General features: G+C 38.0%; 3 protein-coding genes across 6 annotated transcripts; 2 read left to right on the forward strand and 1 right to left on the reverse strand.

The window, feature by feature from the left end:
• Positions 1 to 1,054: 1,054 nt before the first annotated feature.
• On the reverse strand, positions 1,055 to 4,080 carry LOC103943440 (protein IQ-DOMAIN 21-like). Of its 3 annotated transcripts, none has more exons than XM_048570996.1 (4): positions 3,588 to 4,080; positions 2,471 to 2,752; positions 1,950 to 2,327; positions 1,055 to 1,863 (listed from the first exon to the last, which is right to left on the reverse strand). In XM_048570996.1, the coding sequence occupies exons 1-4, from the start codon at positions 3,663 to 3,665 to the stop codon at positions 1,216 to 1,218; spliced, it is 1,386 nt and encodes a 461-aa protein (XP_048426953.1). In that variant the 5' UTR covers positions 3,666 to 4,080; the 3' UTR covers positions 1,055 to 1,215. The 3 variants fall into 3 exon arrangements, with proteins under 3 accessions (XP_048426953.1, XP_048426952.1, XP_009352030.1); XM_048570995.1 differs by having other exon boundaries at positions 2,471 to 2,773; XM_009353755.3 differs by having other exon boundaries at positions 2,471 to 2,776; positions 3,588 to 4,075.
• A 5,249-nt stretch (positions 4,081 to 9,329) lies between these two features.
• Positions 9,330 to 13,788, forward strand: LOC103941478 (protein DEFECTIVE IN MERISTEM SILENCING 3-like). Of its 2 annotated transcripts, XM_048571216.1 has the most exons (9): positions 9,330 to 9,457; positions 10,334 to 10,477; positions 10,711 to 10,825; positions 10,993 to 11,230; positions 11,612 to 11,803; positions 11,914 to 11,976; positions 12,103 to 12,234; positions 12,463 to 12,688; positions 13,046 to 13,788. In XM_048571216.1, the coding sequence occupies exons 1-9, from the start codon at positions 9,437 to 9,439 to the stop codon at positions 13,085 to 13,087; spliced, it is 1,173 nt and encodes a 390-aa protein (XP_048427173.1). In that variant the 5' UTR covers positions 9,330 to 9,436; the 3' UTR covers positions 13,088 to 13,788. The 2 variants fall into 2 exon arrangements, with proteins under 2 accessions (XP_048427173.1, XP_009349948.2); XM_009351673.3 differs by having other exon boundaries at positions 9,331 to 9,457; positions 11,914 to 12,234.
• Positions 13,789 to 15,337: 1,549 nt separating this feature from the next.
• On the forward strand, positions 15,338 to 21,850 carry LOC103943437. Its single transcript, XM_009353750.3, has 13 exons — positions 15,338 to 17,641; positions 17,844 to 17,959; positions 18,102 to 18,201; positions 18,306 to 18,438; positions 18,541 to 18,604; positions 18,896 to 19,667; positions 19,751 to 20,077; positions 20,192 to 20,536; positions 20,623 to 20,695; positions 20,800 to 20,885; positions 21,007 to 21,126; positions 21,384 to 21,454; positions 21,565 to 21,850. The coding sequence occupies exons 1-13, from the start codon at positions 15,338 to 15,340 to the stop codon at positions 21,611 to 21,613; spliced, it is 4,560 nt and encodes a 1,519-aa protein (XP_009352025.2). The 3' UTR covers positions 21,614 to 21,850.
• The last annotated feature ends 675 nt before the right edge of the window (positions 21,851 to 22,525 follow it).

Genomic DNA, 22,525 nt, shown 5'->3' on the forward strand with positions numbered 1-22,525 from the left:
ATTTGTGCTTATCTATGTCACGAATTTCGAAATTCAAACTTATCAATCAATAATAAATAGATTAGTGAGCATACATCACACTAAATAGTAATAAGAAAAAAATACTCCCCATATTCTACTAGTCGTATAAAACTCTACCTTCAATAGGATGATGCCACGTGTTAGTAAATCAGAACTTGGTTTTTGTATGGTACGACGTGGCAAGATCGCGACTGGGGAGACGGTTTTTGATGTCGGCCAGTGACGTAAGTGATTGTGATTAAGCAGGTGGACGTGGCGTGGTCAGAAAGGAACACATGTAAAGAAGTAAATTGGTGATGAGAGACACATGATGCCAAAGGCAAAGTGAACCTAACTTGATGTCGGCCTGTAAGTATACTTGTTGAAGACTCGAACAATTTTGTCCTCCTCTCAGATCACATGAATTTATGTGTCGTGTGAAGATAATGATTTTCACACTTTCGTTTTTTTTTTCTTCACTTCTTTTATTTGTTTTGCCTCGATATTTCTCTTAATTATCTTAATTAATTTAAGATTTTTATTTAAAATTATCTATAAGATTGATATAACTATTTACTTTGATCTTTATGGTTTGAAATTAATAGAAGTGGTTCTTGAGATTATCTACGGTCAATCATTTTGATCATCGGTGACAAATCTCGGTTAAATTGAGGATATTTTGTCAAATCCACCCCTCATTTTTGATTACTGGTTTCTTCAATTTAACGGAGATTTTTTTCTAGAATGACCAAAATGTTTAATGATGGACAATCTCAAAAACCACTTTTATCGATTTTAAATTCATGGAACATGAGAAATTATGACAATCTCAAAGATAGTTTTGGCTAAATAGCCATTAAAACAAAAAAATCCAATGCAGATCACCTATGGACGCATATTAAATAGCCTTTGAACCGTTAGCTAAGAATTCATCTATGATGAATTTCGGTTCATGCTATGGCCCAATCCATACTAGACAAACATAGAAAAAGAAGAAATTTGTATAATATTTTCTCTCTTTTTTTTTTCCAAAAAAACATATCACCAGACACAATGACACAATTTTGTATAATATTTCACAATATATATATATATAATCATTACAAAACCTCGTGGATCCATGCCCATAAAATAAATAATACGATGTTTGTTCATATCATAAGCAAAAAATGTCTTGCAAATGGAAAATTTATGTCACACCATATTAACTTGCACCTAACCGAAATTATGTCTCCAACCATGAACACCAAGCGGCAGGCCCCAATCCTCACCAAGGGGTGAATCAGGCCCAAAGCCCACAGCCCCTCTAGCATGCCCACGCGGACCATTACTTTTCGGGCTTGGGCTACTTGGGATCAGGTAGTTTGCTGTCCCTCCACCCGAGCTTGACGAATCGCAGCCCGATCCAACAACCGACCCCTTCCTCATTGAAGGGTTCCATTGAGGAGTTGTCGGGCTGCGCTGCTTGCCCGAGCCTTGCCCCCGAACCTTGGCCTTGGCAGATTGGGTCGGGGACATGTAACTAGGCACGTTATTCGACCTTTGTTGGCGGTGTTGTCGGGTTGGATACGCATATGAATCAATCATGTCTGGATTGAGTGGGCTCATATTGATGTGAGGCGAGCTTGAAGGTGCGGTAGTGTCCATTTCAACTCTTTTCTCATACAAGTTATTCCTCGTAGTTGTAGTGTTGATGGGTGTTCTGTAAGAGGTATCTCGAGTGCTTGAGTGGTGGTCTTGATAGGGTTGTGATGACATCCACTGCTCGAGCCAATTCCATCCCCATTGGGCCTTCTCAGGCATATTGGATTCGAGCCCAAATCCAGGTCCATCTGAAATGGATTGTAGAAGTTGTTGTTGTCTCTGTTAGACAAAATCGACATTTTATCAAACACTATCACGCAAAATAAAAAGTAATTTTTCAATGTGATCGTCACAAAATCACTTACATGATAACCATAAGCATAAGCGAGAGCCCTCTCTCTTTTCACCACAGCATCATTTTCCTTGAAACTTTGATGCCTTTGATGCATGGTCCTATTCGTATTTTGCATTTCATATTTTCTCAGAGGACTCTCGAGCTTTTGCTCTTCCTCCTCCATTAATGCTCTTCTTTCTTCTTCTTCGTCGTAATCTTTCTGATCATGATCCTTCTTGTGATGCTTGTCTTTGGTTAATTCGAGTCTTCGAGCTCGTACTCTTGCTTGCACACGCACTAATGCCTGCATGCATCGCATTGTCATTTGCGCTTGCTTTCGTACGTTATACCCTCTCACCAATGCTTGCAACCTCACCAATCCCTTCAACGCACGTAGCGCGCGACGAGCCTAAAAAATAATTGATTTGTCACGAATTATCTCAGTAACAAGGTGAACATACAATTAGGGTATTGATGTCATATAGATCCTTGAAGTAGAATTTTAGAACAATGTACAAAAATATAGTAAAGATTAAGGTAAAGGGTAATTACTAGGTATCCCCTATAATATGACTGAATGAAGATTGCAGCTCTTTCTTCCCTAGAGTGACGCCCGTAACCGCTCAATCGGACAACTTTAGCGGCGGCCTGTGCTGCGGCAACAGCAGCTTCAGCAGCAGCAGCAGTTGCCACAGCAATAGCAATGGCATGGCTTCTATCTTGACGATCATTATTCAGAGGAGTTGACGACTCAATGGTTCTCTCATCGTTCGTGACGTCCGGTGAGCTCTTTGCCAGAAAATGCTCTAATGACACCACTTCTGCTGCATCGTCCTGGCATTTCTCACCGATTTCCTTCTGAGATTAAATCATATTACGTAACAAGTATCATAATTCACACTAAAACCAACACTTAATTAGCAAATAAGTTAACTAATATATATTGATGTGATGGGTTAGGTGGCATGACAATAATAAGTCACGTCGAGTCATGTGCCTAGCCAGGAAAGATATAAAGCTTATAGTTACAGTATTATGTATGCATATGATGATGGTGATAGGGGACCATATAGTGTTGGGGCATGCATCTTGGTTGCGTTCCTGGTCCTAAAAATGCCAGAGCCAAAAGGGTAGCTCATGCATCTTTAATGTGAGGCAAACCATTTCACTTCACCTCCAAACAAACAAAGGTCACGATCTTGATAGTTGATATGTGTTTTCTTCTATATATCCAACCCAAATCATTAAGTTAATCATTTGCTAGCTCATATTGGTTTGTAATAAGATTACTAGAAGCCATTAGTGATTCATGAACACAAATTATGCGTACAAATTCGAGTTATATAACAGCAAAACAATGTGTTCACCTCTCTGTATCTAAGATTGAATCATCTCCAACAACAATGAAAAAACTCGAATCCCTTTTTCAATAATTTATCTTAAATCATTATATCGCTTAAATAAAAAATGGATTAATTAGGTATAATAAATTGTATCATTGCTTGCCTTCTTGGTGTGATCATGATTAGTACAAAAACTTCACAGAAAATAAATTGAAAAGAAAAAATAATTTTGTGAAGAACAACTTTTTCTTTCGAATTAAGAAATTATATGAAAAACTATTTGAAAACTTGCCAAGAAAAATGAAAGAATGGAATTAAGAGAAAACCTTTTTGTCAGGCGAGTCCTTAGATTGTTTGAAAACTTTCTTGACGGAGGAGAACCAGCCGCTTCCTTTCTTCCCCATCTCCGTCCCGCCGGCCAAAAGATCAACTTCTTATTGCCGCCATCATATTGCTCTCATCTCACGGGAGCGCATACACACACACATACATATTATTCAGAGTTCAGACATATATATATATATATGTATGTATGTATGTATTTATGTCTATATGTGTATGTATATGTTTGTTGGGAAGTAGCCTCTCTCACAGACTGAGAAAATGAGCTGATAATATCAAGACTGAAGAGATCTAGAGAGTGAAAAATGTCAGAGAGAGAGAGAGAGGGCCGAATGGGGAAGGGAGGAGTAGTAGTTTTGTGAGGGTGCGCAATCGCCGTTACTATTTAACGATTTCACGTGTGAATCGATCTTGTAGAAATTTGTAGCTACTTGTCCAGTACTAGTTAGTTACTACCTACATACACTATGCATATGTATATATGATGCAGTTGGGGCTGACCCAATTTGGCGAGAAATTTTTTAATCCGGACACCTGTATGCTTTATACACAAAAAAAATCAGTTTGAAAGTGAAATTAAAATATAGATAAATAGATGTTATGTGCATGCCTTTAATGATAATATGATATGATCGTCTGTATTCAAGAATTTCTCTAATATTGGACTTCTACTGCATCATTTAGAGATGCGAAGTAAGGTATTTCTGATAGAGTGGTAAAGGTTTTGATGTATATTTACAAATGATTAAACCTTTTTTTTTATTCAATACACAAACTACCAAACTTGTACAAGAAGCAAAAACAAAAGACTTTCCCTATCAAGTACAATATTAATTTAAGTAGTTGAAACTTCAAAGCCATTTCCCCCCTACAAATACAAAAAGCAGAAAATAATTTCAAATAATTAAGGTGTTTTTAGTTGCAGAAAGAGAAGGACCATGGTAAGTGGTAAGCTGTGAGTCAACAGTGACCCAACAACACAAGACATCCTCTCAACATATTTGTCATGAGATTTGGTTTCTTTCTCTGTGAAATACTTTTCATTTCTTTTTTATTTTTTTTGAAGATACATTGTAGCGATATTTTAAATTAATTATATATTATATTTTAATTTTTTTCATACGTAACACATGATTAATTAATTAAAAATTACTACACGGTGTCATTATGTTGTATGAATTTTTTTCTCCTTCATCTCTGGTTGCAGCTCCGGCTCCGGCTCCGGCTTCGATTTTCATCAACCACCCTGGCGCTTTTGGCGTTGACCAAATTCTTTTTACAACACAACCCTCACACTTTAACAAAATTATACGCTTCCGACTTAGCCAAACCCAAACATACTAATTTGGGGAAAACTCCAACTCCCTTGTCAGTAGCCAACCATATTATTGTTTTTGTTATTTTCAACGAGAAATTATGATCGTGTTGGTGCCATGTTGTAAAACTTATCATTATTAAACGCATAGATTTAAAATATCATTCAACTACTTCCTTTTGGTTATTTAAATAAGGGCCAATTTGGTATTGTAATACTTTTAAAAAAAAAAAACTGTTTCTACTGTGTTGTGAGAATACGCTTATTTTTTATGTTTCACGTTTTTTGTTTTTTTTTTTTTCACCCAAAACTATGAAAATAAGCTGTTTTTAAGTGTTTACTAAACACCTTTTTGAGCTCAGCTTTTTTTGATACCCACTTTTTATAAAAGCACCTCAGTACTAAGTGTGCTTTACCATTGGGTGTTACTCGTGAGGGAGGAGAAAGACCTAGTTAGAGCCAATGAGGGCTGGCTCAGTTGGTAAGGTTTTTGTATGTGTCGCCCCATCAAAGTTTGATTGTTACTAACAGCAATTGATGTTGGTGTGCGATCTATAAACTTTTACGTAAATCTATACCTGCGTCAGCTGGTAGTTTGGTGCAACGTGTAAGTCCTTCCGGCTTGAGATTGTGGGTATGTCTTGACGTTGGTGAATATAGTAACCAATCTTCTCCTCCCAAACTTTTTACAACCCACAAAAAGACTTCATTAGATGTCATTCACAATAATAGTATCTCAAGTCAATATGAACTACCGCATGAAAAAGTTAGACATTTGGCACTACGTGATGTTTGGATACAGCTACAATGATATTCACATGCAAGTAATTTTTCTTGATGCATGATATACCAAGCCAATACAAACTGCCATGTAAAAAGGTTAAATATACAATGGTGCGTAATTTATTTAAAATATTGTCACAATAATATTTTTTTATTGTACTCTCAAAAGAATAGATTAGATTTGTCTGTTTTGATGAATTAAGAAACATGCAGTGTAACCTCCTTCAGTCATTTGCTGAGCTGTGAAGTTATATTAGACCAGAGTCCTGCGCAGAACCAAGCTTGAGGTAGTATTGGTTGTGGTTGAGACTTTAAAATCGAAAAATAAAAGAGTTTAATTAAGGTAGATATGACCTGATACTTGCATTTAAAGGGACATTCAAGCAAGATATAAAGAAAATGCTTCATTAGAAAGGAGAAAGACGAGTCCCACAATCTCACCTTTTAGCCCTACTTTTGATGGATTAAATTATGATTGGTGAAAAGCACCTTTCAATATAGTTAGTACTAGTTTGGTACTGAGGTGCTTTTATAAAAAATGGGTATAAAAAAAAGCTAAGCTCAAAAAGGTGTTCGGTAAACATTTAAAAACAACTTATTTTCATAGTTTTGAGAGAAAAAAAGCCGTGAAGCAGCAAAAATGAGCTTATTCTCACAACACAGCAGAAACTGTTTTTTTTTCAAAACACAGCAATACCAAACCAGCCCTAGTCATATTAATATAATCACTCAGCTTCAAATGAGAAATTTCTTAAATAAACTTATTTAACTGACATGGGGCTCATTTCATATTATATTTCAACTAAACCGTCCAGCTTTAAAGTTTTGTCCAAATCGGTAACCATGACGTATTAGTATCTCTTTTGTTGTGTGATAGGTATATATTCTCATATTAATTAGTATATCTTTCAACTCGTAATTCATATCATGTAATAAGAGAGATATTGTTACATACGAGAGAATCCCTCATTTGCACAGATGAACCACAAAAACTCATATATGGCTTTAGACTAGTTGGTATGGTGCTTCCAAAGTAGGACCATGCACTAATTGGTCTCTCCACGTAATTATCATTATAGTCAAGCAATAATGTATCTTATCCAAGTTACCTAATGCAAGTTGATGGAATGAGATGGTGGTGTTCAACCACCTAAACTAAGAGGTCTCAACTACTACTAATTGTTATCATCATGTATTTACCTTCCTTTAATTCTAATTAAGATTTGGTAAACTGAATTTCTTGTTGAATCTTTACTTTTCAAGTAGTTAATCTCTTTTATTTCATTTTTTAGTTAATAACTAAACAACAACGGATAATTACTTACTTGTGTTTGTCGCATTTGGTTATGACTCAATATCTTGCATCGGAAGAATAACATATTTTATAGTAGTTATGAGGACCCTTCCTTTACAAGTAGTTTAAGACGTAATTGGGGTCGACCATTTATAGATTAATGAGAGTGTGTTCGAAATACGGAATGACACTACTTGTTATTATATAAATAGTGAGATACTTATGTTAAAAAATTAATAACTTAAACAGTAAAACATCTCCCATTAATATAATGACATCCAGTGTACCACCCGTATTTCGAACACAATGAAGAACTTCTAATGGATTAACATGTTAATTGCATATCTTAGAGTGGTTTGAGAGCTTTAAACGGGTAGCACCGCAGCTTTATCGGGTTAGGTTACGTGGCTGCTACCCCGAAGTTTGTATGGTCTGTTTTTGGAGAGATTTTTTTCAAGTTCAGGGTACTAAGCAGTATTACATAGGGGTGGGCACGAGTCGAATCACAAGAAAGCGTCGAAGAAGGCCAGGAAGAAATTGAAGAAGCAACAGAAGCTGATAACAAAGATGGCGGAGGAGTTTCAAAAGAAAATGACTGCAGTATAGATTACAGTCGAGAAATGAAGAGTCTCTTCTTACTTCTCCAGTTACTTGTTCATAGGTTCTTACGTTTCGGGTCCGATAACACGGTTGTTTTGTGCACACAGGAAGTGCTACAAGTAGTGTGTATATATTTGTCGTCGTAGGAATCACTGATGACCTGTAATTAGTTTTGCAGCACTGACATTGGCATCATGTTCTTCTGAGTTATATATATATATATGTGTGTGTGTGTGTGTGTGTGTGTGTGTGTGTGTGTACATATATATAGTTGCAGTGGTTGGAGTTTATGATGTTATGCAAAATATCAAATTCATTATCCTTTTGATTTACTGTCGTTTGATTCTCTTTTAGTTCATAGGATACTGAAAAATCATAATATTTCGATTTATCTTATAAGAGAGAAACTTTAGAAAGAGGATCCCGCTCTACTGTTTATGTTGAAGTGGGATACTTGATAGGTTGTAGTATGTCATCCCAATAACTGCTACAGTATCATTGTGTGCGGATATGAGATGTTGATATCAATGTCAAATTGTCAAATTGTCAATAATGCTTCAATATGGATGTTAACATGTTATTGATATATAGTAATAGTGTAAAAAAAGTCTTGATATATTGTTGATGGATTTGCAGCGGTTTATGATGCACTGCAACTTATGTGTACGAACACATATTTTTGGAAAATAAGAAGAAGAGAGAGAGAGAATGTGGGGGGAGTAAGAGATTTTTGTTTTTTTTAATATTGGAGGTATTTTAACATCACATGTAGGTGAGTACTTCAATAAAAAACAGTAAAATTTGAACCTGTGAAATTACATTATTGCCCATCAATTTTTTTTGTGTGATAGAAGACTAAATAGTCTTTTCACCCTCTTTTAATTGACAAAGAGAATTTCATTAATTAATAGAGATAATATGTCGTCCAACACCCTTGCCCAAAGTATGGATTTCAATGTATCCTTTGATTTTTGAAAAAAAAAAAAAATACATCCTTTGATTTACTGTCTTCCAAAATATCACTAAAAATAATTTTTCAATTCTTTAAATTAACTAATTTTCACTCCAACTAACTGAGAATTAAGATCAAAACTCGTTACCAAATTTAATTTTGATTGACATTTTTTTTAAATCACAAAATGTTGATTATATTAATATTAATATGAAAATTTTTTGTGACCTCAAATAAATTAAATTTCGATAGCATTTAAATGAAAAAGATTTTGTATTTTGAATTAATGTTTTTTTTTTCAAAATTGCTTTTGCTATGTCCTGAGAATAAATAACTGTGAAAAGAGCAATTAAAAGTAGTTAAATGTTTAGTAAACTATAGTGCTAAAAGTGATTTTAGCACAAAAAAAAAAGTAATGATTGTTAATATAAAAATTTCATTACTTGATATTGTTCGCTTACTCTAGATGAAAAAAACGTTTTTTTTAGAAACATGTGAATAATTGAGAAATATGTGAAGAATTGCTTCTGCTTCCTGTTGTTTTGGACTCATTAAAAAAAAAAAATCTATTTTGCAACACAATTAAGGTCTCAACTTTTCTAACAAACTGCTTTTAAAAAAATTTAAACAACCCCAAAACCAGCCTAAAGACAATTAAAAAAGCTATGGAATTCCACTTTATTCGTAAGTGATCAAGTTACGGCCCTTGGATCATATGGGCCCAACTATACCGGTGAATCCAATTTGATCCAACGGTCCTCTATTCAGCCGCGGAGAATAAGGCCCAACTTTATAACTCAGAAAATCACAGAGACAGTTGCAGCTGGAGAAAGAGGGAGTGACTCGGTGAGCGAGAGCCACCGGCGAGGACACTGAGTCAACTCGGAAGATGTTCCAACCCAGCAACCAGGTGAGAACCCTCTAAATTTTCATTCTCCGCCCTCTGTTTGGCAGCCGAGAAAATGCAAGAAAACAACTGGATACCTCTCTTAGGTTGTAAAGTTTCAAAATTTTCTCTGCTTTTCTCCTCTCTGGAAGCATTTTACCAGCCAGTCAAACGCCCAGCATAGAATTAGCTGTGGTAATTCAAATGCATGTCGTTATTCTCTTCGCCATTGATTTTTCCTGCTTCGAATGCCAAAAAATTAAACCTCAATTCGGTGCTCAATGCCATTCTTTGATTTTTAAGAGCTTTTTGGTAACTGAGTTTAGTTAATTTCTCAAGTTTTTAGCTTTCGAATTAAATTTTACGGTACTGTAAGTTTCCACGAGGAAGAAGAAAGAATGGAAAATCAGCATGCATCTTTGCATTTTCGTTATGGGGAATGTGGTGCTTATAAATTGCTTGAATTAAGTTTTCGAATTGACCCTTTAGAGGCGTTTGCGATTTGTAGTCCGAAACTGCGGTCATGAATTGCGTGAATTCTTTCGTGGCATGAGGCGTTAGTGTTCTAAAACAATTTTCCGGTTGATTTAGTTTTCGCTGTAGACACTGCCGTTAATTTAAGAACTTGAGGCATAGAAATGTGTATGTGCCTTGCTGCACTGGTGAGTGGTGACTGGATATTGTTTGCAGGCTTTTCTTGTTGGTAAAGAAACATATTGAGCATTTAAGTTGTGCTCATTTGTACTTCCATGAACTTATTAGCGAGCGGAGATCACTTCTAAGTTGTGCTCATTTTTTTTCGTGCCCAACGTCAAACTTAATGAACAGTCTGCGTAGTCTGTGTACGTGCATTTTGGTTTCTGTCTGTACTATTTATGCTATTTAATCATTCTTTTGCAGGTTCCAGGTCAGCCGACGCCATTGTCTGTTCAAGATCCTGCAGCTTTGATGCAAGTAGATAAAAAAGAAGCTAGTGTAGTTGTGCAGGATGAAGTCAAAACTGGAGGCTTCTCGCAAGCAGAATCCATCATCTATTACACTAAGGTCGTACAAGAACCTATTCTCGAGACCCTTTATATTTTGATATACCATGCATTTTGGTAAATATATAGTTGATATTTCACCTTGCATTTCATTCGAGGTAATAAATTAATCATAACAAAATTGTAGCATTTCAATGTTTTTGTTATTCATGATTAATGAAATTATTGTGGAGGATCCTTTTTTGAGCAAGGATGGATCAAACTACCTGACTTTCAAAGAGCTAATCTATGCAGAAACTTCAAGATGATTTACAAATGATGGGAATGAAAATTAAACAACATGAGGACAACATAAAACTGCTAAAGTCTCAGAAGCACAAACTAGATGACTCTATTCTCGATTTGCAAGGTATAATATCTTCTTTTTCTTCTTCCTCCACCATCTACATTTCATTAGTGATGTAATGAATCTAGTTCAAACAAGTGAACTAAAAAGTTAATAAATACACAGTTATACTTTGTTGGGCACTTTTTTCTTTGTTTCCATAATTTCTCTACTGAAGCATTTCCTTTCAGTTATTCTAGGCAAGTATCACACCTCAACCACTCCTAAAATCGAAGACGATGGCCATTCCCGCCGTAAAAGTGAGGAGGAAACTACTGAAAAGATTCTTCAGCATGAGAAGTCTGCCGCAGGCATTTTATGGCAGTTGAAAACTCGTCATGGTACTCAGGCTGCCCTTCTTTCCCCGATCAAGGATGTCGTGGGTATTGTTGGTATGCTTGGCAAAGTAGAGGATGATAATCTTAGCAGGTCAAAGTTCCCATATTGTTTGTTGTTACTTATTTCTCAAGTTGTGAAATTGTGCTCTAGTCATATGACCACATTAGTAGTTGTGTCTGTGCTTTTCCGTGCATTTCACTACTAGTCCTTTGATTTTGGATCGTGAGGGGTGAGTTTAGGCGCCATAGTCCTGCAATAGATATGTTTGTTGTAATAGAGATGGAATTTTACTGACCAGGTGTAAACGGATCCATTAGTTTAGGGGCGGTGTAGAATGAGCACATTGATAACACCTGGCCATGAAAATGTTTCTAATTGGCCCCCTCTCCAGCTCTCCCCTTCCCACTGTATCTATCTAGGCCAATAACTATACCGAACCTAGTTTTCATTCCACTTATTTGGAATATGCAGGATTTTTTCAGAGTACTTAGGGATCGAGACTATGTTGTCAATTGTCTGTAAGACTTATGAGGGTGTTAAAGCTCTAGAAGTGTATGAGAATGAAGGCTGCATAAAGAAATCTGCTGGTCTTCATGGACTTGGTTCATCCATTGGTAGGACATTGGAAGGCCGATTTCAGGTCATTTGCCTTGAAAATTTAAGGTATGTGTCCTATATACTGTCATACCTCAAGCAGTCTGAACAAGTATTGATTTGTAAACTTCATTGTATCGACTATGAAGGCAAATTCTTTTATTTTTCTTTTTCTGCAGACCATATGCTGGTGCATCTGTGCCCGATGACCCACAGATGAGGCTTGATATTATAAAGCCTAGGTTAGCCAATGGGCAGTGTCCACCTGGATTTCTTGGTTATGCTGTAAATATGATTAATGTGGATAGCGCTAACTTATATTGTCTCACAGCCACTGGGCATGGCCTAAGAGCGACTTTATTTTATAGCCTCTTTGGTCGCTTGCAAGTATATAAAACAAGGGCAGATATGGTTCCTGCTCTTCCTTGTATTAGTGATGGAGCCATTTCTTTAGATGGCGGGATGATTAGGTCAACTGGTGTGTTTTCTCTTGGCAACCGGTAAGAAGCTCTGCCAATAAATGAAATCAAAAACTAATTTTAACCCCATATTATATTGAAGTAGTTTTGTCACACCGTCTTTTGAAACCATTTTTGAAAATTTTAACGTGCAAACAATTTAAGATATATATAACTTTTGAAATGTCTAGATATTGTGGTCATTTGTTAATGCTAACAAGGATTTTGTTTGCTGCTAACGTCTTAGTTTTTAAACATATCTGATGTCAGGGAAGATGTAGATGTGAGATTCCCCAAACTGTCAGCAACATCAGGCCTACCCGAAAACTATCTCGAGTCTGAAAGACAAATCAACGAGTTGAAGTGGAAAAAAGACAAACTGCAGGAAGATATGAAGAGTGAACAATCATTATTGGACAACGCAAAGTTCAATTTTGACAGAAAGAAGCAAGATTTTCTCAAGTTCCTGGCTGATAGCTCATCATATGTAACGCAGGTAACACCCGTAACATATCTTAACTAACAATAAAGTGCAGTACAGTCGTAAAAGTAACCTGCCATGTGCCTTCAGTTGCAGGCACCAACCCGATAAAAAGAAATTATTAGACTAGTGCTGGATTCTAGGACCCTTTTTCATTCAGTCCGTCGGCTGTGTTAAATACGTTTTCATCCATTATTGTGGGAAATTAGGGAATATGGATAGTTATATAAATCGTGGATACTGAAGTAAATCATTTCAAACTTGCTATTGCACTAGACAGGAGCCCGTATTGAGTAGTTTATCATCTGTGTAGTTTTGCTTTATTTTCCTTCCTTCGTCAATGAGTTTTAATTGCGGCCTTTATCATTGCAGCATCAACTTTATGCACCGCAAAGCAGAATGACCCCGAGGTGACAACTGACATACATTGAAGGAACGAGGCACCGTCGAACCAAACAGAAGGGAGAGCCTTCAGATCTTTGTCCAGTTGAGTGTCTGGCGGAGGATCACGTTTTCATCTATGTTTTAGAAAGCCACAAAAGCCTAGTGGGAAAATGCATATTCTTTTAGTCAAGTGGGGGGCTCGTTTGTTGAAGTTTAGGGCCTCGTAGAACTAGAATTAGGTAGAGGAATTTTTCTATTTGTTTGTCCTCTCAAATGCTTGTGACTTTGTGATAAAAATGTATGCACCATTTTTCCATACGAAGACGACCTATCTACTAGGATAGAAACTTAACACCCTATCTGATAGAATATCGAGCTAAAATTCGAAGGGAAGTTCTCCTTGCAGGAGAGGACTGGCCATATGACCCGGCGAGGAAAGAAATGAAAACCAAGAGGAAAGGGCACACGGTTGACAGGATGGCCAAGGAGAAACGGGAGAACACTGAGAGGCTGATGGCGAAGATGCCGCAAATGCTGGCCGATTTCAAGAAGCGCAGGTGGGAAAAGAAGATGAAGGAGGAAGAGAAAGCCAAGGACTGATCTTGTCTGAGATGATGATGCTGTTGTAGTTTTGCCTGCGTGTTGAATGCCTGCGTATTGAATGCTTGCTAGAACTACTTAGAAGATAGATGTGTTCGGATCATCGATGTATAAATACCGACATTTCGTTCTGTTGGCTATTGTTTTTCTTTTAGGACCTCATTGATCAAAAGTGTGCATTGCAGAGCAAGAATATGCTAGACGTTATCTAAAAAAAGTAAAAAAGAAAATAAGGTTGCGTGAAAGGATCTATCAAGACTTGAACCCAGGTTATAGGATCCGGGGTCCAGTGTCCTAACCACCAGACCACAAAACCTTGCTGTTGACATCTCCTGGTAGTTTCGTATTTAACAGTTTCAAGGGACTGCTGAAGGTTAACGACAGGTCTTATGAAGTCAAAGATTCCAGTCCGAGGAAATCACGACGAATAAAAAGCTGACTTGTCAGACTCAAAAAAAAATAAAAAAATGAAACTCTTATCAGATGTGGCCGCCCTAGTGGACTGAGGGAAAGGAATCCTCGGATCCTTTCATCTTAATCTAGTAAGTTCGGATATTCAAATCATTGAAATTTGATCCAATGATTATAAATAAAGTTTACTTTAAAGTTATAATAATTTTAGCCGTTAGATCAAATTTTAATAACCCGAATCCTCAGACTTGGTATATTAGGTGGAAGGGATTCGGAGAGGATCTCTATCCTGGAATGAGGATCCTTTCCGGATCCTCAAATCATGTCCGTTCATCTTACATAATGTGATCAAAAATTATTTTAAATACTTTTATTTTAAATTAAATATAAATAGTATCTGATGAAAACTGACCGTACAATATACAATAATTTAAGGATCTTTAGAATCCTCGTAAGGGGAATCCAAAGATGATCTCCTGGACACTAGTGTAACATGAGATCACATAGATTTTAGTTGTGTCAGTTCACTTCCGGTTATGCCACTATTGTCTTGTCAAAATAGTCACGTTTTATTGGAAAAAATTATAAATATAAATGACGTTTTTTTTTTTTTTTTTTTCACGCCCGTAATTGTAAAAGTGTTCCAAATTTTAAATATTTTAACTTTTTCACATGTCATGATACAATTGATTTCAACGTTAATTCATTTTTATTTAATTTTAAGTGAGAGTTTTATCGTTTCTTAAAATAAAAAATTAGAAATCAAATTATAACTGACGTCATTTTCCCAAGTCATTTTCCTCCACCTCTTGCCAACAAAATAAGATCACATGGACAGTTTAACAGAGAAATTTTTTAATAGGTCAAGGACATGATATGGTACTTTAAGTGTCATAAAATTTGGTGTCACGAAATTTATTAGCGGCACACTGAAAAATCTCTGGGTTCCAATCCACCACCTATCCATGAAAACGACGTCGCCCAAAGTCACACATGGGTGTTGTCTGTCCCTTCCATCTGAAAAAAAAGCCAGAAAAGATGGTTCGAATGCCGAGGGACTTCTCGGTGTCTGTTCGGCCCAACAACATTTAATGTCCCAAAACAATAGTAATTACGAGTAACAGGAAACACAAAACAGTAGGCAGTTTCGTTTCGTTTTCCGAGGTGGTTTTTTGAATGTTTGATCATTTTCATGTTGTAAGAACTTGGAATTCTGTGAGCTGAAGCGGTATGTCTGGTTGCAGCTGAGGAGTGAGCGGTCAAAGGAGGATGGAGAAGGTGGTGGAAGAAGTGGAGAGGAAGAGGAAAGCTCAGGAGGAGGTTGGGAATGGTGAAAATGGCGGGGGAGCTGAGGGCGGTGAACAGAGGCAGAAGAGAAATAGGCAGGGAAGTGGTGAAATTTTGGGAAATGGGGATCTGGGTGTTGCAGGGGAGGTAGCTGAAGGGTGGTTCGGCGGTGGAAACGGCGGCGGGCTGAGTGTTGGGGATGAAATTGCGCGCCTTTTTGGTGAAGTGAGTGGCGGCGGCCTTGGGATTGATGGTGAAGGTGTGAGCTTTTGGGGTGGTGGTGGTGGAGATGTATGTAAATTTGGCGGTCAAGGTTTTGGAATTGAAGAATTTCGAGGTGGCTTCGGCGGAGCTGGTTCTGGAAATGGAGGTAAGATTTTGGGTTGTGAGAATTTTGGATTTGGGTTTGTTGGAAATAAGGACCCTGGTGGCTGTTTGGGTCTTGACGGTGGCGGCGGAGGCATTGGGTTTTGGGGTGGTGAGCATTCTTGTAGCGGACTTGGCGGTGGTGTGGGAAATCAAGTTGTTGGGTGTGATCTGTATGCTTGTGAAAATGCCGGTGAGGGAATTCAAGGCCTGTTTGGTGGTGGAGTCAGAGGCGGAGCCGCCGGGCTTTTAGGCGGTGAGAGTGGTTTGTTATGGGGTGGTGAAAGAGATCAGGGCTGCTTGAGTGGAAATGCGTCTGGAAATGGAGGTGGAATGGTGGAGAGTCGAGGTGAATGTGGCGAAGATAGACGTGGAAAAACTGCTAAAGAAGAGGGGGTTGGGTCGAAAGGGAGGCGTGGGAGGCCGAAAGGATCAAAGAACAAGAAGAAAGTTGTTGGTGCTGAAGAGGGTGTTGTGCAATCGAGTGGAATTGCTGGAGAAAATGTGGGTGAAGGCGAGATTGTGAGGCCAAAGAGCAGGCAAGGTCGACCGAAGGGGTCCAAGAACAAGAAAAAGGAGAACCTTGCAGATGATGAAAATGAGGGTATGCCTAGCGGAAATGTGGGTGGAGAAGGGACTGTGAAGCCACAGAGTAAGCAAGCTCGACGAAAGGGTTTCAAAATTAGAAAGAAGGCTATTGTGAATGATAAAATTGAGGCTTTGGCGCCCGTTGTGGGTGACGAAACTAAGGAATTGATTGCCATAGCCACCACCAGCAATGAAGTTGGGAATGAGATCGTTCGGCCAAAGAAAAAGGTTGGTCTACCAAAGGGTTCAAAGACTAAGAAAAATCTTATAGGAGAGGAAAATCATGGCATGTCAATATTAGGGGCTGAGGGCATTGACATATCTGCTCCGCCTGTCGGTTTGAAGAAAGAAATGCTTGATCTCATGGGTGAACAAAGCGAGAAAATGGAAGTTAAAGTGTGCAGTGGTTATGAAGTTGGAGATGGGATTGTGCGGTTGAAGGCAAAGCGTGGTCGGCCTAAGGGTTCAAAGAATAAGAAGAAAAATGTTGGTAATGATAGTAAGATTGAGGTTGTCTGTTCGACAGGGCTGGAGGATGAGATCATTATTGGAGAAGAAATGGGGAGATTGCCAAGTGGAGCCACTTCTGAGGATGTTCAGATGAAGAAGAAGCGTGGTCGGCCAAAGGGTTCAAAGACTAGGAAGAAAAATATTGTAGGTGAGCCAATTCAGGAAGCGCCTGGTGATATAGTAGTTGGCAATCACGGTAATGGTGAAGATGCTTCCGTGACGGGTTTGGAGAATGAGATGCCTATTCTTTTGGGTGAGGAATATAAGCGAATGCCTGTGGAAGCCTCTGGTAATAATGAAGGAGGAAATGAGGACGCCCAACAAAAAGATAGGCATGGTCGATCGAAGGGTACAAAAACCAAGAGACTAAATGCTGCTGCTAGAAAACACCGAAGGCAGGAAGGGGAAAACGTTGAAAAAGTTGATGGTGGAGATGAGAGATCAGAGAAAAAGCGCGGCCGACCTAAGGGTTCAAAGAAAAAGAGACAAATTCTTATTGCTGAAGCTTGGAGTAAGATTGCAGCACTGCAGCATCAAAGTTCAGCATCTGCATTGGAGGTAGAACATCAGAAAGAAAAGGATTTGAAGGAGGACTTCGGTTTCCCTGTGGAGCAATTGAAAAACTCTCATATGGAAAAACATTATCATAAGAGGCCTAGAGGGAGACCCCGGAAGTACTTCGGTTTCCCTGTGGAGCAGTTGAAAAACTCTGATGGTATAGAAAACAATTGCCATAAGAGGCCTAGAGGGAGACCCCGGAAGTTCAACAACCAGCATCCGATTGCCACTGAGTTTAACAGGGGAAAATCTACTGATATGTCGGTGAGTTGTCCTACATTCAATATTTCCTAACTTGATTAACTATCTGAACAAGCTTGTTAGGATGTTACTCATTTGAACAAGCCACTTCTCTTTGTACAAATATCCTCTGTGTCTTTTCCCTACATATAGAATATATACCTTTACAAGTTAATTCAAATCGTATATTGCAATGCATTTTAACAGTTTTTTTTTCTTCTTTTAGGATGATAAAAGGGAGAGTTTAATGTGCCACCAGTGCTTGAAGAATGGCAGAAAAGGTGTCGTTGTTTGTTTAAACTGCAGAAGGAAACGCTATTGCTACGCTTGCCTTGCAAAGTGGTAATTCCAATTCAATGATCATTTGCTTGTCACAATGTAAACTTTTCTGTTAATTGTCAATTAATATGAATGTTCTTTCTTATCGCTGATATGAATGAGTCTCATCAAATGTTTCTGATGGTATGTTCATTCAAATGAATAGGTATCCAGACAAGACAAAACAGGACATAGAGATTGCTTGTCCATATTGTCGTGGTAACTGCAACTGCAGAATATGCCTCAAGGAGGATTTAGTTGTGGTGGTGTGAGCCGTACCTTGATTTTCTTCTTCTTTTCGTCTCGTTTCTTCCTGCCCTAGGAAAGCAATTTTTTCCTTTTTATACCAAACAAAGTACTTGTTTTACAGGCTGGGAATGAAGAAACAGATGCAAATGTTAAGTTGCAAAAGTTGCTTTACTTGCTATGCAAGACACTTCCTCTCCTTCGGCATATCCAACAGGAGCAGAAGTCTGAGTTAGATGTGGAATGCTGTTTGCGGGGTATTGTAATATGATTTGTTTTCCTTTTTAACTTTCATTTTATATGCTAGATTGATGGTTCAGAAATGTTTAAGGACAGGTTTTCCGTACTTGTTTTTATAGGCGTCCAATTGACAGAGGAGGACTTCACGAGGTCCATACTAGAGGATGATGATCGAGTGTATTGGTATCATCTTATTCGCCCTTATGATTGAAGTTGAAATACTAGTTATCTATGAAGTTACTTTTTCAGGAATTTCATAAATGTGTACGTTAATGTAATCAGTTATGTTGATAAATAAAATGGTTACTCTGTTACCGTCTTACTAGGTAGGTTTGGACTTGACCAATCACATAGTTTTCTAGGGGGTTACTTACCAATAAGTACTGGTGTTCATGAATATCCTACGATTTGAGTCAAATGTATTTTAGTTTCATTCATATGGTACAAGTTTGTGACCGTGAACAAATTCTACAGTGACAATTGCAACACATCCATTGTCAATTTCCACAGAAGCTGCCCCAATCCTGATTGTTCTTACGATCTCTGTCTCACTTGTTGCTCGGAACTAAGGGAAGGATGCCAGCCTGGAGGTGGTGAAGCAGAATCATCTTGTCAGCAGTCTTTTCAAAGAGTATATGGTAAAGGCACGGTCACAAATGGCCAGATTCCTGCTAATGGGAATGTATCGCAGAGTGAAATGGCTGTACCATTAAATGGGTGCACAAGTGACATGTCATCTGATTTTCCTGATTGGATAGCGGAGGCTGATGGTAGGATTCCTTGTCCTCCTAAAGCACGGGGAGGTTGTGGTGCCCAGTTACTTGAACTGAGACGTATCTTTGAAGCTAATTGGGTTGAAAAACTAATTTTGAGTTCCGAGTACCTCACTATCAATTATCAGGCACCAGATATTGATTTTTCTCGAGGATGTTCTTTGTGCCATTCTATCAGTTCTGCTGGAGATGGAGTAAAAGCTTCTGAAGTAAGGCAGGCGGCTTATAGGGAGCACTCCCATGATAACTTTCTCTACTGCCCAAATTCTGTTCATCTGGGGGACAATGATATTGAGCATTTCCAGTTACACTGGACGAGAGGCGAACCTGTTGTAGTTAGGAATGTACTAAAAAAGGCTGCTGGCCTGAGCTGGGAACCAATGGTTATGTGGAGGGCTTTTATTGGGGCGAAAAAAGTATTGAAAGAGGAGGCTGTCAGGGTCAAAGCCATTGATTGCCTTGATTGGTGTGAGGTACGCGGTGGACTTTCAACATGTTGAATGCAGATTTCATCTCCCCTATATTTGTTTAACTGTCTTTCAATTTGGCACTGCAGGTTGAGATTAATATTTTTCAGTTCTTTAAGGGCTATATAGAGGGCCGTAAGTATAGTACTGGGTGGCCAGAGATGTTGAAGCTGAAGGATTGGCCCGCATCAAATTCCTTTGACGAGTGTTTACCAAGGCATTTTGCTGAATGTATTGCCATGCTTCCATTTTGTGACTATACCCATCCCAAATCGGGAGTTCTAAATCTTGCGACTAAGCTTCCTGTTGCCTTAAAGCCAGACTTGGGACCAAAGACGTACATCGCTTATGGAACAATGGAGGAGCTTGGTAGAGGTGATTCAGTAACAAAACTGCACTGTGACATTTCTGATGCGGTACACAATTAATCAATTTTAGATTTGTTCTTTATTAGCTATTGTTGCCTGTCATTCTCATTTTTCTATGCAATTCCACTGCTACTTCAACCGTTTTTCACAATTTCTGTTTAGGTTAATGTGCTGACACACACAACGGAAGTAAAGATTCCTCCACGACAGCGGAAAATCATCAACCAATTACAGAAGCAATATGAAGCTGAAAATGAAATAATTGAAAGGAATTCATGTAACGAATATCTTGAGCCTTCTAATTTGACAGAAGACATGAAGTTTGTCAATGCCCTGGAGTCCAGTTCAATTCCAACTAGAAATGCTCGAAGTAATGATACTTCAGAGGTTGTATATGGAGGTGCTGTGTGGGACATTTTCCGTCGCCAAGATGTACCCAAGTTAAAAGAGTACCTACAGAAGCATCACAAAGAATTCTACCACATCAGTAATTCCCCCGTGAATTCTGTACGTATCATGGCTTATCCCATTTGCAAATATTACTTGAATTAAGTCGTTTCTAAGTTGATGTGCTGCACTTGAATTTGATTCAGGTTATTCATCCTATTCATGACCAGACTCTTTATCTTAATGAGAAGCATAAAAAGAAGTTGAAGGAAGAGTTTGGTAAGGAGTTGCGTGCATTTAGCGAGTCATTCTTCTTAACCAGAATTATAACCGAGTAATTCTTGCTTGACGAGTTATTAACTGTGAATGTGAATTACTTTCAGATGTTGAGCCTTGGACATTTGAGCAACACCTCGGCGAGGCTGTTTTCATTCCTGCTGGATGCCCACATCAAGTGCGAAATAGGAAGGTGAGATTTCCTCCCATTGATTTGCCAATTTATCACGACTTACTTTCTTTAGCAGCGCTAGATTATCAATATTCATGTAATGTATCAAGTTTGACACTGTCTTCATTTTCTCTTCTCTCAGTCATGCATTAAAGTGGCCCTCGATTTTGTTTCCCCCGAAAATATTCAAGAATGCATCCGACTAACAGAGGAGTTTCGCTTGCTTCCGGAAAAACATAGATCCAAGGAAGATAAATTGGAGGTAGTGTTAATTCGGATTGGTCCTGGAGCTCATCGTTAGGTGGTTTTGCATCCTGAATAATCTGATCGTAATAGGTTGAACTATTAGTTTTGCATCAAGGCAGCACTACGATTATATGATTTTCGTGTTATGTCTGGTTACAGTGAAAATGCTACGGGCTTAATCTTATATTGTCTCCGTACAATGTATACGATACAAGGCAAGAATGCGGCATGTCTGGAGTTGTCTCTTGGGCTTAACGATTTTGCTGTTTTCAGGTGAAGAAGATGGCGCTATTCGCAGCGAGTGATGCTATAAATGAAGCCAAAAATCTGATGTCAAAAAAAGAGTGAGTGATCTTTCTCTGAAGCTCATTATCCAATGCCAAAAAATAACAATCTCATGATGAAAGTTCTCGTGTCTGTTCACAGATTCTGATTGTTTTCGGGGACCCTGCAGTTCATTAAACGGAGCGTGGGAGCTTAGGAGGAGCAGCCATTCCGATTGAAAGTGCCGGTCGGAGATATCGGTTTAACGTTGTAGAGTTGAGGATTATGAAAGCTTTGCTTGTAGAGAAGTGATCTTTCACCTTCTTAGCTTGCATTGTAACTATTTCATGTAAAGATGTAAATGATAATGTTTAGATTTCTTCGTAAATAAGCCCCTTTTTTCCAAAAAGGGGACCAGCTAGCGTCACGGCAGTCCACCCTTCATTCGTTAATAAGCCCCTATTTTGATGTGTTCATTTGTCACTTTTTTGATAATTCACAAGTTTAGGCAATCTCGAATGGAGAGGGTTAAAGATCTAAAAGCTTAAAAATCGCTTGAAAATTCCTCTCTAATTGATGGCTGGTTATAAGCCTATAATTATATGGAGCTTATTAGATCATTAATTGTCTAAAAGGCATTAGTCTGACCAAATGTAACCTCTCATTGGCCTTTTTTGGGATCCATTTGAACAACTAGATTTGAAAACGTCTAAATTAAATTAATCAATAAATTTAAAGTTAAAACTAATAAATCATTACGGGTTACGTTCAACCCTTTGGTTGAAGATTGTATATGAGTATGGGTTGACTTATTTCAAAATAACTTCTTGGAAAATGAGTAAATGAGTTGTTCTATGATTTCTTATAGCAAGTGACATAAAGTAATCATACTCATGCACTAAGATAGAAGTTCGATTTTTACTGATTTTCTTTCATCTAATAACTAACCATTTAATCCAGTAATGCTATACTTCTACTGAAAAGAAAAAAGATGAGCACTGAGTTGCTCTAAGTCCGGACTCATCTCAAACCTGCTTGTTTTTTCTCATTTCAAGTAAGTAAACATATACGGATAGGGATGCGATATCCGTACACCCCTTTTTACTTCTCTCACATCCTTTTAATTTTCGATCGTCGGATCAGATGAATTG

This window comes from the organism of the source record quoted next, unplaced genomic scaffold (assembly GCF_019419815.1).
Source record: "Pyrus x bretschneideri cultivar Hongxiangsu unplaced genomic scaffold, Pyrus_bretschneideri_v1 Contig57, whole genome shotgun sequence".
Taxonomy (NCBI): Eukaryota; Viridiplantae; Streptophyta; class Magnoliopsida; order Rosales; family Rosaceae; genus Pyrus; species Pyrus x bretschneideri.

Bases quoted from the DNA above. Each gene is read 5' to 3' on its own strand.
- LOC103943440 (XM_009353755.3), bottom strand. From the start codon at position 3,665: ATGGGGAAGAAAGGAAGCGGCTGGTTCTCCTCCGTCAAGAAAGTTTTC. The intron at 2,777-3,587 runs GTTTTCTCTTAA...ATTTAATCTCAG, and splicing joins AGGACTCGCCTGACAAAAAG to AAGGAAATCGGTGAGAAATG. The intron at 1,864-1,949 runs GTAAGTGATTTT...TTTGTCTAACAG, and splicing joins CTTATGCTTATGGTTATCAT to AGACAACAACAACTTCTACA.
- LOC103941478 (XM_009351673.3), top strand. From the start codon at position 9,437: ATGTTCCAACCCAGCAACCAG. The intron at 9,458-10,333 runs GTGAGAACCCTC...ATTCTTTTGCAG, and splicing joins TGTTCCAACCCAGCAACCAG to GTTCCAGGTCAGCCGACGCC. The intron at 11,804-11,913 runs GTATGTGTCCTA...CTTTTTCTGCAG, and splicing joins ATTTGCCTTGAAAATTTAAG to ACCATATGCTGGTGCATCTG.
- LOC103943437 (XM_009353750.3), top strand. From the start codon at position 15,338: ATGGAGAAGGTGGTGGAAGAAGTGGAGAGGAAGAGGAAAGCTCAGGAG. The intron at 17,642-17,843 runs GTGAGTTGTCCT...TTCTTCTTTTAG, and splicing joins GAAAATCTACTGATATGTCG to GATGATAAAAGGGAGAGTTT. The intron at 19,668-19,750 runs GTACGCGGTGGA...TTGGCACTGCAG, and splicing joins ATTGCCTTGATTGGTGTGAG to GTTGAGATTAATATTTTTCA.